Source organism: Gadus macrocephalus, chromosome 3 (assembly GCF_031168955.1).
Source record: "Gadus macrocephalus chromosome 3, ASM3116895v1".
NCBI lineage: Eukaryota > Metazoa > Chordata > Actinopteri > Gadiformes > Gadidae > Gadus > Gadus macrocephalus.
In genome coordinates this window covers 23,880,036-23,893,415 of record NC_082384.1, presented here as the reverse complement: position 1 = coordinate 23,893,415, position 13,380 = coordinate 23,880,036, and the positions used below count along the sequence as shown (strand labels likewise).

Sequence of the window (13,380 nt, the reverse complement as noted above, 5' to 3'; positions counted from 1 at the left end):
TGCGTCACGGTAATTATAAAGACGGGAGCGGGACTAGCGAGAAACACTTCACCTCCAGTCCGAAAGTGAATCAGATGTCAACAGATCAATTAGAGCGCGCCCACCGGTCACCTCACATCGGAGCAGGTCTACTCATTATTGACGACGGTGTAAAGACTTTATTAATCGCGATTTTAATTAGGGGGGCTGTGAATCAGACTTTATAGGACCCCTGGTTTATGGAAGTAGTGCTCAGTGGATTCAGTGTCTAATTTACGAGGTATTAGTATTGTGCGCTTGTGTGTAAGTTTGTATGTGCGTGTGCGTGTGCGTGTGTGTGTGTGTGTGTGTGTGTGTGTGTGTGTGTGTGTGTGTGTGTGTGTGTGTGTGTGTGTGTGTGTGTGTGTGTGTGTGTGTGTGTGTGTGGGTGTGTGTGTGTGTGTGTGTGTGTGTGTGAGATATACAAGGGGGAGAGAGATATACAGAGAGACAGAGAAGCAGGGAAAGTTATCAGAAGTAAATATTTTTGTAGTAAATGCCATGGTTGCACTATGAACCGACATTGGTTGTGCCTCCGACAATGTATGCCCTAATTATTTCGCAAGGAGACGCTGTTTATGTCAATCAAACACAACGCAGTTGCCGTGGTTTGCCACAAGGTGGAGTAGTTGTGCAGGAAACAATAAAAAAACGTTTTTTAGACATATATTTTCTTCTCCTTTTATTAACACGGTCCGATTATAAATTGGACGGGTATTCACAAAGTCACACCACATCTAATAAAACATGCCTGCTTGAGTAATCGCGTCACACTGGTATTTTAAATTCGACGGTTCTTTTTTTTTCCCACCTCAAGAGAAAGGAGCACCTGCTCCTTTAAGAGTTCACTCCAAATATTTTGCATAATGACTTTTGCTCTCTGCATATTCCAGATACCACGAGGTCGCTGGCGGAGAGTGGAATCTCGCAGCGGGAAACAGGACAATTTTGAAGCACTGCCTGCAAGAGCTGCTCTGTCCCAGGTGTTGAGGTAAAGGTAGGATTCTGCTTTTTAAAATGTTACATGATATAATGTTCAACATAACATAGTTCACCCTTCCTGTGCTTCCTTAAAGGGCTTTGTATCCAGATCACTTAAGTTTGAGTCCTTATTATTTGTATTCTTATTATCATAATTTTTTGTATAATTTGATTTATTATTAAAATATGATTATTATAATGACAATAATAATTAGTTTTGTCATTATTATTTGTATTATTATCGCTTTATTAATTGACCTAGGATTTGCAGCACACATAAGGATACAATTTTATCCAGAACACATCCAAAGCTGTATGGATGTGTACTTTTTGGAATAATATATGTTAGTGTAGATTAATTTAACGTTTGACAGTTTCAGATGTACTAAACGTCATATTTTATTTCATTATCAGCTTTGCAAATTTAATCTACAAATCATTGTGTTATCGGATAAACTTGGGAGTTTATCAGCATTTATAGATGCGTGCACAGAGCAGGAAATGAAGGCCCCTCAATGGATAGTTATCTTACAGCGTCAAGTAATAAATTGCTCTTCAGCGAGCATTAAACTGATGAATTAGTTTACAAATCAATACAGTTGTTTTGTTTGTAAAACATGACTTTTCACTTTATTAAAAAATAAATGATGTTGTACTGTTCCTCTTATACCCTTGTGATTCTGACACATTGAAGAAAATACGGTATAATATTGAATGTTTTTCTTTGTTTATTTTTTATATTTCTTAACATAAAGTATTAAAATCCACCGGCTCACCATGCCTCTGTCTGCTTCGTCTCTCCAGACATTTCGTCGTCATGGACTCTGAGAGCCATCTTGAGGGTAAAACTGTGGGGAAGACTCCAGCAGTGAGTATCTTGCATCAAAAGTTCAACTACAAGCTACTGTCCCTCACAATACTTCCTTTTACAACTGAATATGTAAACCATGCTGCATGAATGAGTAATCATGCGGATAACTTCCAATAACCGCCACGAGCTGCGATGTGATGTGCTCGAGATGATCCTAAAGTTGCTGCTTTCCAGACAACGCGGACATCAACGGACTGACGGACAGGACTTCACCGGCCGTCAGGACCTCCGATGACGTACAGCCGAGCGATCTGTCGGGGTGCAACGAAATGGAGTGTTCTGAAGGTTTGTGATGTTATGATGACGCGTTATGGTGACCTCTGCTTCAGACAAGGCCGTTCTCTGCTGTGAGCATGAGACGACAGACTTATGAACACGTCACACATAGAGCCCATATTCACCTACACTTGACAACAGTTCAGTCCCAGTTCAGTTGCGGATCTATTTGTTTTGGAGGAGCCAAATAAATCATTGAATAAACATACAAATCATAATCTGTTGAGGCTTATTACTGTTGCTTGTAGAGCTGTTGTATACAAGCACACTTGAGGTCGTGCTGTTGTACTGAATATCAGCACAGCTGTGATCCGGTCGTAGGTACGAGGCCGGAGGCCGAGTGCCAAAGATAATCACATCCGTACTGATATTCAGTACAACAGTATTAGTTCTAGTAGTTCTACACCCAACAGTTATAAACAACAACAGATTATGATTTGTTTGTTTATTTAATGATTTATTTGGCTCCGCCAACACAAATAGATCCGCAACTGGACTGGACTGAACTGTTGCCAAGCAACACATACACACACTAGCTAGCTTATAACATAAACGGTTATGAGAACACCTGTAAAGCGGAGGAATATAGTTAAAAATTCCCAGTGCTGTTATACTCTATATCAGCACTCATGAAATGCCTCTTGTCTAATCAAATTACTTGGTCGTAACTAACTGTTATATAAACCACAATATACCGCTTTCGGTACAGTAAGGATGTTCATAGAACCAAGTGCCAAGCGCTAACAATTGCTAGGTTAACTCCTTCCTCGTACACAACAAAGCCATCTAGGACAAGATACCACTTTAACTGCGGCTCGGCTATTCCGAGCAAATTATTGAACTTCGACCCATCATAGGAACTGCTGATGTGTTTATTATAGATCAGCCTCGATCCTTCCGTTGTGCTCTTAATGTGCCGTGGCCCCTCGTTACTCTCTACAGCCAGCTATGGAGGTGTGAGCGTTGTTTCCATCGCACCTCTGAGCCATTTCCACTGAACACTGTGGCACGCCACGGCTCAGCCAACCGCAGTGTGACCGCCGCGGCGCTGGGTGAAGCCTATCTCAGAGCATCGGTTAACACATTGGGGGGGGGGGGGGGGGGGGGGGGGGGGGCTGTCAATAGCTGTTGTGCGAAGGAACACAAACACACACACACTAACAGTGCAGGCAGGGGGGAGTTTGTTGGTTTCGTCAGGGCGTGTGCGTGTCACAGATCTATTTATAAGCCAGGGACAATCCAACAAAGAAACGCTGAATTTTACCAGATTATTCACCCCAGAAAACGTTGGACACCCTTCGAAATGCCCAAACTGTGGCTGGGGCGAGCCACTTGAGCGTTGTTTAACGGAGCGTGATCGCATGAGATGCATACTGACTCGCGCTGTTCTCCTGCTCTGGCTCTTCCTGTTTCTCTGTGGTGAGAGGTGATGCCTTTCCTTTATCTCTGGCTCATGCGCTCATATCTCTCTGCGCGTCTGTGCCTTGGCCTAAATTAAACCATTAACGCTTTGGAGCCACACAATCTCTCGCATCCGACCCTAAAAATATGTTTAGAAGCGGGAACAAACCCTAGTTTCACACGCATGTATCCACGCACGCACCATTTTAAACCTATATACCTCTTTTTTTTCGGTCAAAAAGAGGAACCACCCCTCTCTTTTCTCCATCTGGGCTGGTTATTCTCATCTGCTCTTTCTCGTTTTCTACAGACTCAAAATATGATTTCCCTTGTCATCCCCGTGTTCGATCCTCTTCCTCACGGCTCAAACAGAGGAGTGACTGAACCTTTGCAGTTGCTGCTCCAGGTCTGCGGAGCCATCTCCCCCTGGATATCAGATCCCCCCCCCGTCCCTTTCAGCCTCCAAACCCAGGCTTACATCACACCGTCACTCCCTGGCCTTCCTGGTCCCCTAACCCTGTACTCCTGCTCGTTTCCTGTATCTCTGTGTTGTGTTCCCCGATATTGAAGATCCATCGCTTCATTTATGTTTTATACGTTTATGACTATTGGTCCAATGTGTTGTTTTGTTTTATTTGTCTTTTTTAGTTGTCCACCGTACAGCCCTGATCAGTGTAAGCTGTGTGTAAATGTACTTTCCCTCTACTCCCCCTTCCCCCTCCCCCCGTCCCTCCCTCCAGCGCTGAAGGCGGCGGTGAAGAGTGAGCCAGAGGAGATGGAGACGGACCAGCGCTGCGCGGAGCGGACCAGGAGAAGGAGTCCACGGACCCCCGCGAGAGGCAGGCCAGGGGGGGGGCGGAGAGGAGGAGGAGGAGGAGGAGGAGGCGGCCAGCGAGGAGGGGCTGGAGGAGGGCTACGACGACGAAGAGGAGGAGGAGGAGGAGGGCAACGACGAGGAGGACGAGCGGGGGATGGAGGCGGTGGACGAGGGGGAGAGCCCGAGCGAGCCCCAGGACCTCTCCCTGGTGGACTTCAGCCGGAGCTACGGCTGCAAGTCCCTCTTCGCCGAGGGGGCCGAGCCCGGGGACGCCGACGACGCTCCGGCCCTGGGCTCCTCCCCCCGCGGCGGCGGCGGCGGCGGCCAATCAGGGAGCAGCAGCAAGCTCAACTGTGACATCTGCGGCCTGTCCTGCATCAGCATCAACGTGCTGCTCGTTCACAAGCGGAGCCACACCGGTAAGGAGAGGACGTGGTGGCGCGCACACCTCTGTGTCGGTCAGCACACACCACCTTTGATCGGATTCTGTGGGCGTTAGTTTTTGCGTCCTTTTATACACTGTCAGACATTGAGGTGCACGGACAGGGACATTCTAACAGTCTCTCTTTAGGTTTTACAGTACAATGCTGTGGGAAAAAAAGTGCATTGTCTGGGTCTCAATTGTGGGAGTCTCAATGAAAGCTGCTGTATTTATATTATATATATATTAGGCAAGACAAGGCAAGGCAACTTTATTTATATAGCACTTTTCATACACAAGGCAGACTCAAAGTGCTTCACATATAAACATTGTCATACAATAGAATAAAATAATAGATAAGTAAAAGAAAACATATGCAAAGAAATGAGTAAAATAGAAAGTGCAATGTATTTAAGATCAGACCAACAGTCTCTCTGGTATCCGCGTCGGGACTCCAACCCGACCTAAAGTATATATATAAAAATATATTACTATATTACTGTAAATAAACAGTACCTTACTGGCGAAACTGCTGCCAGTACTTAACTGTAATTTAACAGTGAACAGTTTTACATTGTAGCAAGCAGGTGTCCCACTCTAGCAATACTCTAAACCTAAAAATGCAAAATCACTTTTGCTTTATTTATTGAAGTACATGAAAGTAAAGGTTTTTCATTTTGGCGATGGCTTTACTTTGCGTTGGCCGTTGGCGTCACACAGCTGTCAATCAACTGGGCCGATCGAACCTCGGTGTTCCCCTCCGGGGCCACAGGTTGAGCACACGGCGTCGATGTGAGGTCCTGCATCATCTGTGACGCACATTCAGCGGCACGCTGGTTTGCGGCTCTTGTTTTGAGGCTGCCTGAGAGCGATGATGCAATATCCTTTATTGTAATAGACGTGAACGCAGTGCAATGGCACCAGGTATTGAGTCACACCAGACCACACGCCAATCACATTGTCTTAGGTGCGTCGCATCTCTGTGCGTAAGCTGTAGAGCGGTGTGCGTGTCGTCGGTCGGTAACTATGACCACCATTGAATCAACAACTCACAATCAGTACGTCAAAATTCGCAGTTTTTGAGGTTTGAAGTCAAGTCACAGCAGCCCATGGAATATAAAAGATACAATAATAAAAGAAGAAAGTTAAAGTATGTCCAGCATACATATATGCATACAAAAATCCAACAGTGATTACAATGTCATGCCATAGGGGCAAAGATGTACATGCTTAAGTGTAACACAACAGTTCAGGCTAAAGGCTCCTTCACTACAGAATGAATACATAATTTCACAAGTACAGAGAATGAAAGTGCACATTATTTACATGGCAGTAATTAGGTGAGGGGATGAGTGACAGCACGATGTTTGATCACAGTTGTGCTGTGGAGTCTTGTTCCAGAGAGGGTTGTTCCATTGGGCTCCCTCCCTCACCACTTCAAACACAGCCCAGATTTCCGCCACACATCGATGAAACACACTCGCAGACAACAAAAACAGATTCCCCCTCCCTCTCTGTTGTCGTCCCCGGCCCCGCAGGTGAGAGGCCTTTCCATTGCGTCCAGTGTGGCGCCTCCTTCACCCAGAAAGGGAACCTCCTGCGCCACATCAAGCTACACTCGGGCGAGAAGCCCTTCAAGTGCCACATGTGCAACTACGCCTGTCGACGGCGCGACGCCCTGAGCGGGCACCTGCGCACCCACTCTGGTAGACACCGAACCCCCGCAGCTGCGCCCTTCCTCATGGCCACGCAGGCATACGCTCGCTTCGTGCACCTGTTTGTTGGCTGGTTTGTTGTCTGGTCCCTTTGTTCACTGCTCCTGTGAATCTAGGCAGGTCCGGCACGGGGTCGTGTGATTGGATGAGGGCGGTTTGTCAGTAGGGCCCTGCTTGCAATGTGTGTGTGCGTGTGCGTGTGCGTGTGCGTGTGCGCGTGCGTGTGTGTGTGTGTGTAAGGTGCTTTCTGTTACTGTGTTTGTGTGTGTGTGTGTGTGTGTGTGTGTGTGTGTGTGTGTGTGTGTGTGTGTGTGTCTAAGGTGCTTTCTGTTACTGTGTTTGTGTGTGTGTGTGTGTGTGTGTGTGTGTGTGTGTGTGTGTGTGTGTGTGTGTGTGTGTGTGTGTGTGCGTGTGTGCGCGCGCGTGCGTGTGCGCGCGCGTGTGTGTGTGTGTGTGCGCGCGCGTGTGTGTGTGTGTGCGCGTGTGTGCGTGTGCGTGTGTGTGTGTGCGTGTGTGTGTGTGTTGGGTGCTTTCTGGTACTGCGGCACACACACCTGTTCCACAACCAGCACATTATCTTGGGGCGTAGCATCTTATTCAATCACTATTTTTAAAACCACAGCAAAGATAGGGTGGTTCATTCACTGAGCTCAGCGTGAGTTTCAGCCCAGAACTGCCTCTGCAAGAACACAAACCTCCCTGCTGCTGTGCTGTGCTGTGCCGTGCTCTCCTTCCCAGAAGTTTATCAAGTCACTCTGCAGATGTGAAACCAATATCTGGCTGCCTCCTCGCTTCCGATGCACTTCAGACGCCGCCCGTTTATGACTTCTCCTCCTCTAACTGAAACCCTTCTCCTCCTCTAACTGAAACCCTTCTCCACCTCTAACTGAAACCCTTCTCCACCTCTGGCAGTGGAGAAGCCCTACAAGTGCAACCACTGCGGCCGCAGCTACAAACAGCGCAGCTCTCTGGAGGAGCACAGGGAGCGCTGCCACGTGTATGCCCAGAACCGGGGCTCCGCGGAGACAGGTGAGCTACCGACCCGCTGCCCTGGCTTCGTCCCCGGCCTCCCTCTCTCTCCCACACATGCACATGCTGTGACACAGGGCTGACAGAGGGATTCATGGGGCCAATGCCAAAGTCCGGACTCACGGACTCACAGACTTTGCTGCACGTTCTCGCGAAATGAGTAAGGCCTTAGGGCTGTCCCAATGTCGAATTCCAAAGGGCCGGAGGGTTTGAGTCCACACTTACCGAGCCCTTTCTGTGAGTCTGCATCAGTGCAGACTTAACCTAAGGGAATAACCCACAGTTCAAAACGTTGTGACGCTTACCGCGGAGACCATAGGGAAATCCGGAAATTTGGAAGGTAAAAAACAACAAACAAATGATAAATAGCACCTGAGGTCAATTAAGTCCTTAGTCCTTATTCCTCAGTCCCCAGGGCCCCACTGAGGTTTACTCCGCAGAATCACCAGGAAACATTGGGAGCTTTCTGGGGAACGAACCTCTGAGGAAGATCATGCATCATCCAAAGAGTGTGTCGAAACACAAACACACAACAAGAGTTGAAGGTTTCTTTTTATTTTCAAAAAAACAACAACATGGCGGAGTGTGGCTCAGGAGGTAGAGCCGGTTGACTTGTAACCTGAAGGTTGCCGGTTCGATCCCCCGGCTCCTCTTAGCCGAGTGTCGAGGTGTCCCTGAGCGAGACGCCTCACCCTGACTGCTCCCGAACGAGCTGGCTGTCGCCTTGCTTGGCTGACACCGCCGTCGGTGGGTGAATGCGTGCATGAAGGGTTGACTGTTAGGCAGTATTTTAAAGCTCTTTGAGTGGCCACTGGTTAGAAAAGCACTACGTAAATCCCAGTCCATTGACCATCTAACTAAGAGTGTCAGAGCTCAGACGGTGCAGCCTTCCTGCGACGCGGCGGGAGCAATATGAATCAACTGTCTCTAAATGTGGCCAGCTGCGCGCGTTCAAACACGCTCAAACAAATACAAACGAAACATCAAATCGCCAGCCCTGCTACAAGTGTGTACGTCGTTCATCTAACTCCTACAGCGCGCGCGCGCGGGGCGGGGGGAAGCGACTGCGGTGTACACAGTGGAGAGCTGCAGTCGTGGTCGCCCCTCTGGCAGCACAGCTAAAGAAGGTCAGGGGCCTTTGTGGTATAGGAGCTGAGGGAGCGAGGGGCCGTTTCGTGCCTCTGCAGCAGCAGAAAGGAAGTCAGCGTCGATGTAGCATCCTTAACTCGCACACTCAGCCCGACGCCGCCCAAGACAGCGGTCGCAGCGCACAGGCCTCGGTGGTCGACGGTCTGGAAGGTTCCTATCTGGTCGGCTGGTGGTGGGCTTGGGGAGGCAGCCTGCACTCTGCACTGACTGTGCACTTCATAAAGGAACAATAATGCAGTCAGTGCAGTCATCCTGGTGCGGTTGCTGTATCAGAAAGTCGATAACTGGTTCACCACACACAATGAATTTCCTCCCAGCAGCTGGTATGTTTGACTCTCCTACCTTATTGCCTCTGAGATCCCCCCCTCTTAGACTTTACACTTTTCTTGACGATCAGAAAAAAGGATCTCACTTCTCCTTTCCCTCCTCTCTCTCTGCACATCTCTCAGCCCTGTCTCCCCTTCTGTCTCTCTTCACTTTGTCCAGTCAGCTGTGTCTCAATCGTGGCATCTCTCTCTCTCTCTCTCTCTCTCTCTCTCTCTCTCTCTCTCTCTCTCTCTCGCTCTCTCTCTCGCCCTGTCTGACTTGTATGACTGTGTCGCCCAGTGTCTCACGTGGAGGACGGCCAGGCAGTGCGGTCTCAGATGGGGAGCGAGCGAGCCCTTCTGCTGGACAAGCTGGCCAGCAACGTGGCCAAGCGCAAGAGCTCCATGCCACAGAAGTTCACCGGTAAGAGAGACCGCCAGAAACACTCAGGGGACCCCCTGGGCTGATGGCCTTCAGAGGGTCACACACAGGACTGGCCTGTGGGTGTGTTTGTGTGGGTGTGTGTGTGCGTGTGAGTCTTGAGTGTAAACGGGTGCATGTGTGCGCGTTGGTGTGTGTGGAGTGTATGTGCGCGCATGTGTGTGCGTTAGTGTGTGTGGAGTGTGTATGTGCGTGCATGTGTGTGGATTGGTGTGTATAGAATGTATATGCGACATGCGTGCACGTGTGTGGGTTGGTGTGTGTGGAGTGCAAATGCGTGAATGTGTGTGTGGGTTGGTGTGTGTGGAGATTAAATCTTCAACCGTATATACGTGCACGTCTGTGGGCACGTATGGATGATTTGAGTCTGATTGTTGTTTTACAGTAGTGCTAAATGTGTGTGGAGATTTGATCTATTGTTTTGGGGGGTTGGAGTGATTTTATGGCCACTTGCTATTGAAGGAGAACCGTTTTGAAGAGTCTGAGAATGTCTGTAATTGTTGCTGAAGATGTGAGCTGTGTCCTGCTGATGCCCCTCTCTGCTTGTTTACAGCAAACCTCTTGCCTCTTTCATTGTGCGTTCGTTCCAGTCGGGTCATTGTCACTATTTGTATTTATCTGAGCTGATTCTCTGTTGTGGGTTTCTCTTTTTAATGTTTCACTGGCTCATCTCTCAAAGGAGGCATATGATGGAAAACAGCTTTGACTCACACGCACACACAGAAACATCTGAGCACGTAGAATGTAGAAGGTAGTGGGGTGTCTCTCTGTGTAACACAAACATTAAATCGGTACACATACTGTAATCAAACAACACACGTGGGGAATGGCTACAAACGAGGCCAGCTCTCTCTGCAGTCACTTTTGTTCACACTGCTTTGGCAGCACATACCTTCGCCGTCCACCAATCACTTAATTAACTCAACTCTCAATACGACGACCGCAGGCGGAAAGCTGAGGTAATGTGCGCGACCACAGACGCAAGAAACCGATGGCGAAGATGCGAGGAAACGTGAGCAGGTGTCTCTCTCACGCGCTGCTTTTCTTGTAACCCAAGGGCCCTCGCTCTGACTTCCTCCTCGCCTCTGCCTGTCTCTCAGAGCAGGAAGTGCCTTGTCAGGACCTCTGATAGGATGCTCCACTGTCTTGTGTGCTTGTGCGTGCTGCTGTGTACACTGTTGTGTTGAACCCCCTGGTTCTGTCTCTGTCAGCTTTGAAGCAGGACCTGTGCTTTGTTCCCCCCCCCTCCCCCTTCTCCTCCTCCTCCTCCTCCCCCTCCCCCTCCTCCCCCTTCTCCTCCTCCCCCTCCTCCCCCTTCTCCTCCTCCACCCCCTCCTCCTCCTCCTTCGCTGCCTTGTGGAGACCCAGCGCCCCTGAGAGTGGGTTGAGGGTCTGATGAACAGCATCGACGGGTAAGGGCGGCTATTCACCGCTGCTTGCCTCCTGGGATGTCTCTCTGGCTTTGTAGCGGTAGCATGGTTGGCATGATCAATGGCCCCTTGTTCTGAGTGTGCTCCCCCTCTCTTTCTCTCTGTCTGTCTTTCTCCCTCTCTCTGACACTCCTCTCTCTCTCTCTCTCTCTCTCTCTCTCTCTCTCTCTCTCTCTCTCTCTCTCACTGTTTCTTTCTCTCACTGTATCTCTCTCTCTCTCTTACTAACGTTCTCTCTGCCTCCCTTTCTCTCTCTCTCTCTCTCTCTCTCTCTCTCTCTCTCTGTCTCTGTCTCTCTCTTACAAACTCCCTCTTTCTCTCACTCACTCTTCCTGTCTCTCTCTTACTATCTCTCTGTCTCTGAGTCTCTCTTTGTCTCCCTCTCTCTCTCTGTCTCCCTCTCTCTCTCTCTTTCTCTCTCTCTCTCTCTCTCTCTCTTAAAAACTCCCTCTTTGACTCCGTCCCTCTCTCTCGCTCTCTCTCTTTCTGTCTCCCTCTCTCTCTCTTTCTCTCTCTCTCTCTTACTATCTCTTTCTCTCTCTCTGAGTCTCTCTCTCTCTCTCTCTATCTCTCTCTCTCCCTCTTACTAACTCTCTCTCTGTCTCCGTCCCTCTCTCTCTCTATCTCTCTCTCTCTCTCTCTTACTATCTCTCTCTCTCTCTGAGTCTCTCTCTCTCTCCCTCTCTCTCTCTCTCTCTCTCTCTCTCTCTCTCTCTCTCTCTCTCTCTCTCTCTCTCTCTCTCTCTCTCTCTTACTATCTCTCTCTCTGAGTCTCTCTCTCTCTCCCCCTCTCTTTCTCTCTGTCTGTCTTTCTCCCTCTCTCTGACACTCTCTCTCTCACTGTTTCTTTCTCTCTCCGTGTCTCTCGACCGTCCGGCCCCCCAGGGGACAACGGCGTCTGCCTGGACCTGAGCTTCAACCGGGGCCCGATGCGGCCGACGGACGCAACGGACCCCCCGCTGAGGGGCTCCCCCGGCGCCGACGTCACCGCCCTGGACCACGAGACCCCCCTCTCCCACCGGCACTACCCCGTCCAGCTCACCCGCAGCCCCCACACCAACGGCCACAAGCTGTCCCTCCCGGCCCCCGGTGGCCTGTCCCTCCCGGCCCCCTCACCCCAGGGGCCCCACCACGGGCTGGAGCCCAGCCCGGGGGACGCCTCCCCGGTGCCCCAGTCCCTCATCTACAACCTGGGGCACCTGTTGGGGGGGTTCCCCAACGGCCTGCCCCACCCGCACCCCCACGCCCAGGGCCCCGCCCAGGGCCTCTCCATGGGGCCCCTGGAGGCCATGCGCGTGCTGAAGACGGAGGGGGACCCCGGGGGGCTTCTGGCCCCCGCCGGGGCCCTGTACCCCTGCAGCCACTGCCGGGTGATCTACCTGGACTACGTCATGTTCACCATCCACATGGGCTGCCACGGCTTCAGGGACCCCCTGGAGTGCAACGTGTGCGGCCACCGGAGCCGCGACCGCTACGAGTTCACCTCGCACATCGCCCGCGGCGAGCACCGCACCGAGCTGAAGTAGCGGCACGCGGAGGGGGGGGGGGGGGGGGGGGGCGGGGGCGGGGGTTGAGGTGAGGGTGTGGTCGAGTCGGTCGACGTGAAGATGAGGGACACGCGTCGCGTTGACTGTTGAGGACACGACGGGGTGTAACAAAATGTATCCTGTGTGTTTTGTTTCGGAGACTAGTGCATTATGGGTGTTCGTGAGGTCATGGAACGGAAAAAAGGTGTATGAGGTGTTACTTGTAATTATGTGTCAGTGTGCTTCTGTTTGAGATGTGTGTTGAAACCGATAACTGCTGCTTCACATCTTGGCGATTGGATCCGTGCGCACAATGTGTAAATAAAACGAAAATAACATGTCATATTTTCTCTGGTACGAACAACAATTTCCCATGGTTTAGAACCGCTGATGGACTGCGAAAGTCACGATGGAAATGAATGTGCAACTTGGTGGGCGAGCTCTCTCGGTTTGTAATTTCTCAAAGAGGAAGTTGGAGCCTTCGTCTTCTGAACGGCTTCTAGGCCTCGACCGCTTCATTCGTGTAGCGATGACTCACTGTGAAAGATGGATATCTGACTGAACACAGAATTAAAACAGTTGGTGAAGAAGCGTGCGTGTTCTGCTTTAACTCGGTATTTTTCGTGGGATCTTGTTTTGTTTTTCAGTTTCTGCTGTTGCAGTCTTGGATCAAAATGGCTCCGGATGAAAGCTTTAGTGTTGCGCTTAAGTGAATCAAGGCGCAGATTCACGGGGCGCGCAGGACGTGGTCACGGTTCAGCCGAGCCCGACCCCTAGAGCCCAGTAGGGTGTGGGCTCCATCCAGCTGCCGGCGCGGTATCTCTCCGCTCCATCAGCAACACTTCCCTTTTCACTCTGCTCCGGCGTCGAAAAGCAATCACACGTATAAGAGTTGGCCAACTTGCCTTTAATGTCCAACAGTAAAAGGCGCACTTGGAAGTAGGCTGTAGGCTATATATCTGGATTATATGAAGTACAATGTTGTGATGGGGTTTTGGA

At 50.2% G+C, this 13,380-nt stretch overlaps 2 protein-coding genes across 4 annotated transcripts in view; both read left to right on the top strand.

Annotated features, from left to right (window-relative positions):
• Positions 1-746: 746 nt before the first annotated feature.
• LOC132454675 (zinc finger protein Aiolos-like) lies at positions 747-12,724 on the top strand. 3 transcript variants are annotated; one of them, XM_060048184.1, is made up of 9 exons: positions 777-794; positions 912-1,009; positions 1,804-1,867; positions 2,045-2,155; positions 4,288-4,783; positions 6,324-6,491; positions 7,413-7,529; positions 9,285-9,407; positions 11,741-12,724. In XM_060048184.1, the coding sequence occupies exons 5-9, from the start codon at positions 4,519-4,521 to the stop codon at positions 12,379-12,381; spliced, it is 1,314 nt and encodes a 437-aa protein (XP_059904167.1). In that variant the 5' UTR covers positions 777-794; positions 912-1,009; positions 1,804-1,867; positions 2,045-2,155; positions 4,288-4,518; the 3' UTR covers positions 12,382-12,724. The 3 variants fall into 3 exon arrangements, with proteins under 3 accessions (XP_059904166.1, XP_059904167.1, XP_059904168.1); XM_060048183.1 differs by having other exon boundaries at positions 747-1,015; XM_060048185.1 differs by lacking the exons at positions 777-794; positions 912-1,009; positions 1,804-1,867; positions 2,045-2,155 and adding an exon at positions 3,284-3,565.
• A 129-nt stretch (positions 12,725-12,853) lies between these two features.
• LOC132454687 (protein AF-17-like) overlaps positions 12,854-13,380 on the top strand; it is a 32,185-nt gene continuing 31,658 nt past the window's right edge. The window contains exon 1 of the mRNA XM_060048204.1: positions 12,854-13,380. This exon is cut by the window's right edge and continues 1,110 nt beyond it. The gene's annotated coding sequence lies outside the window, so the exon portion shown is untranslated.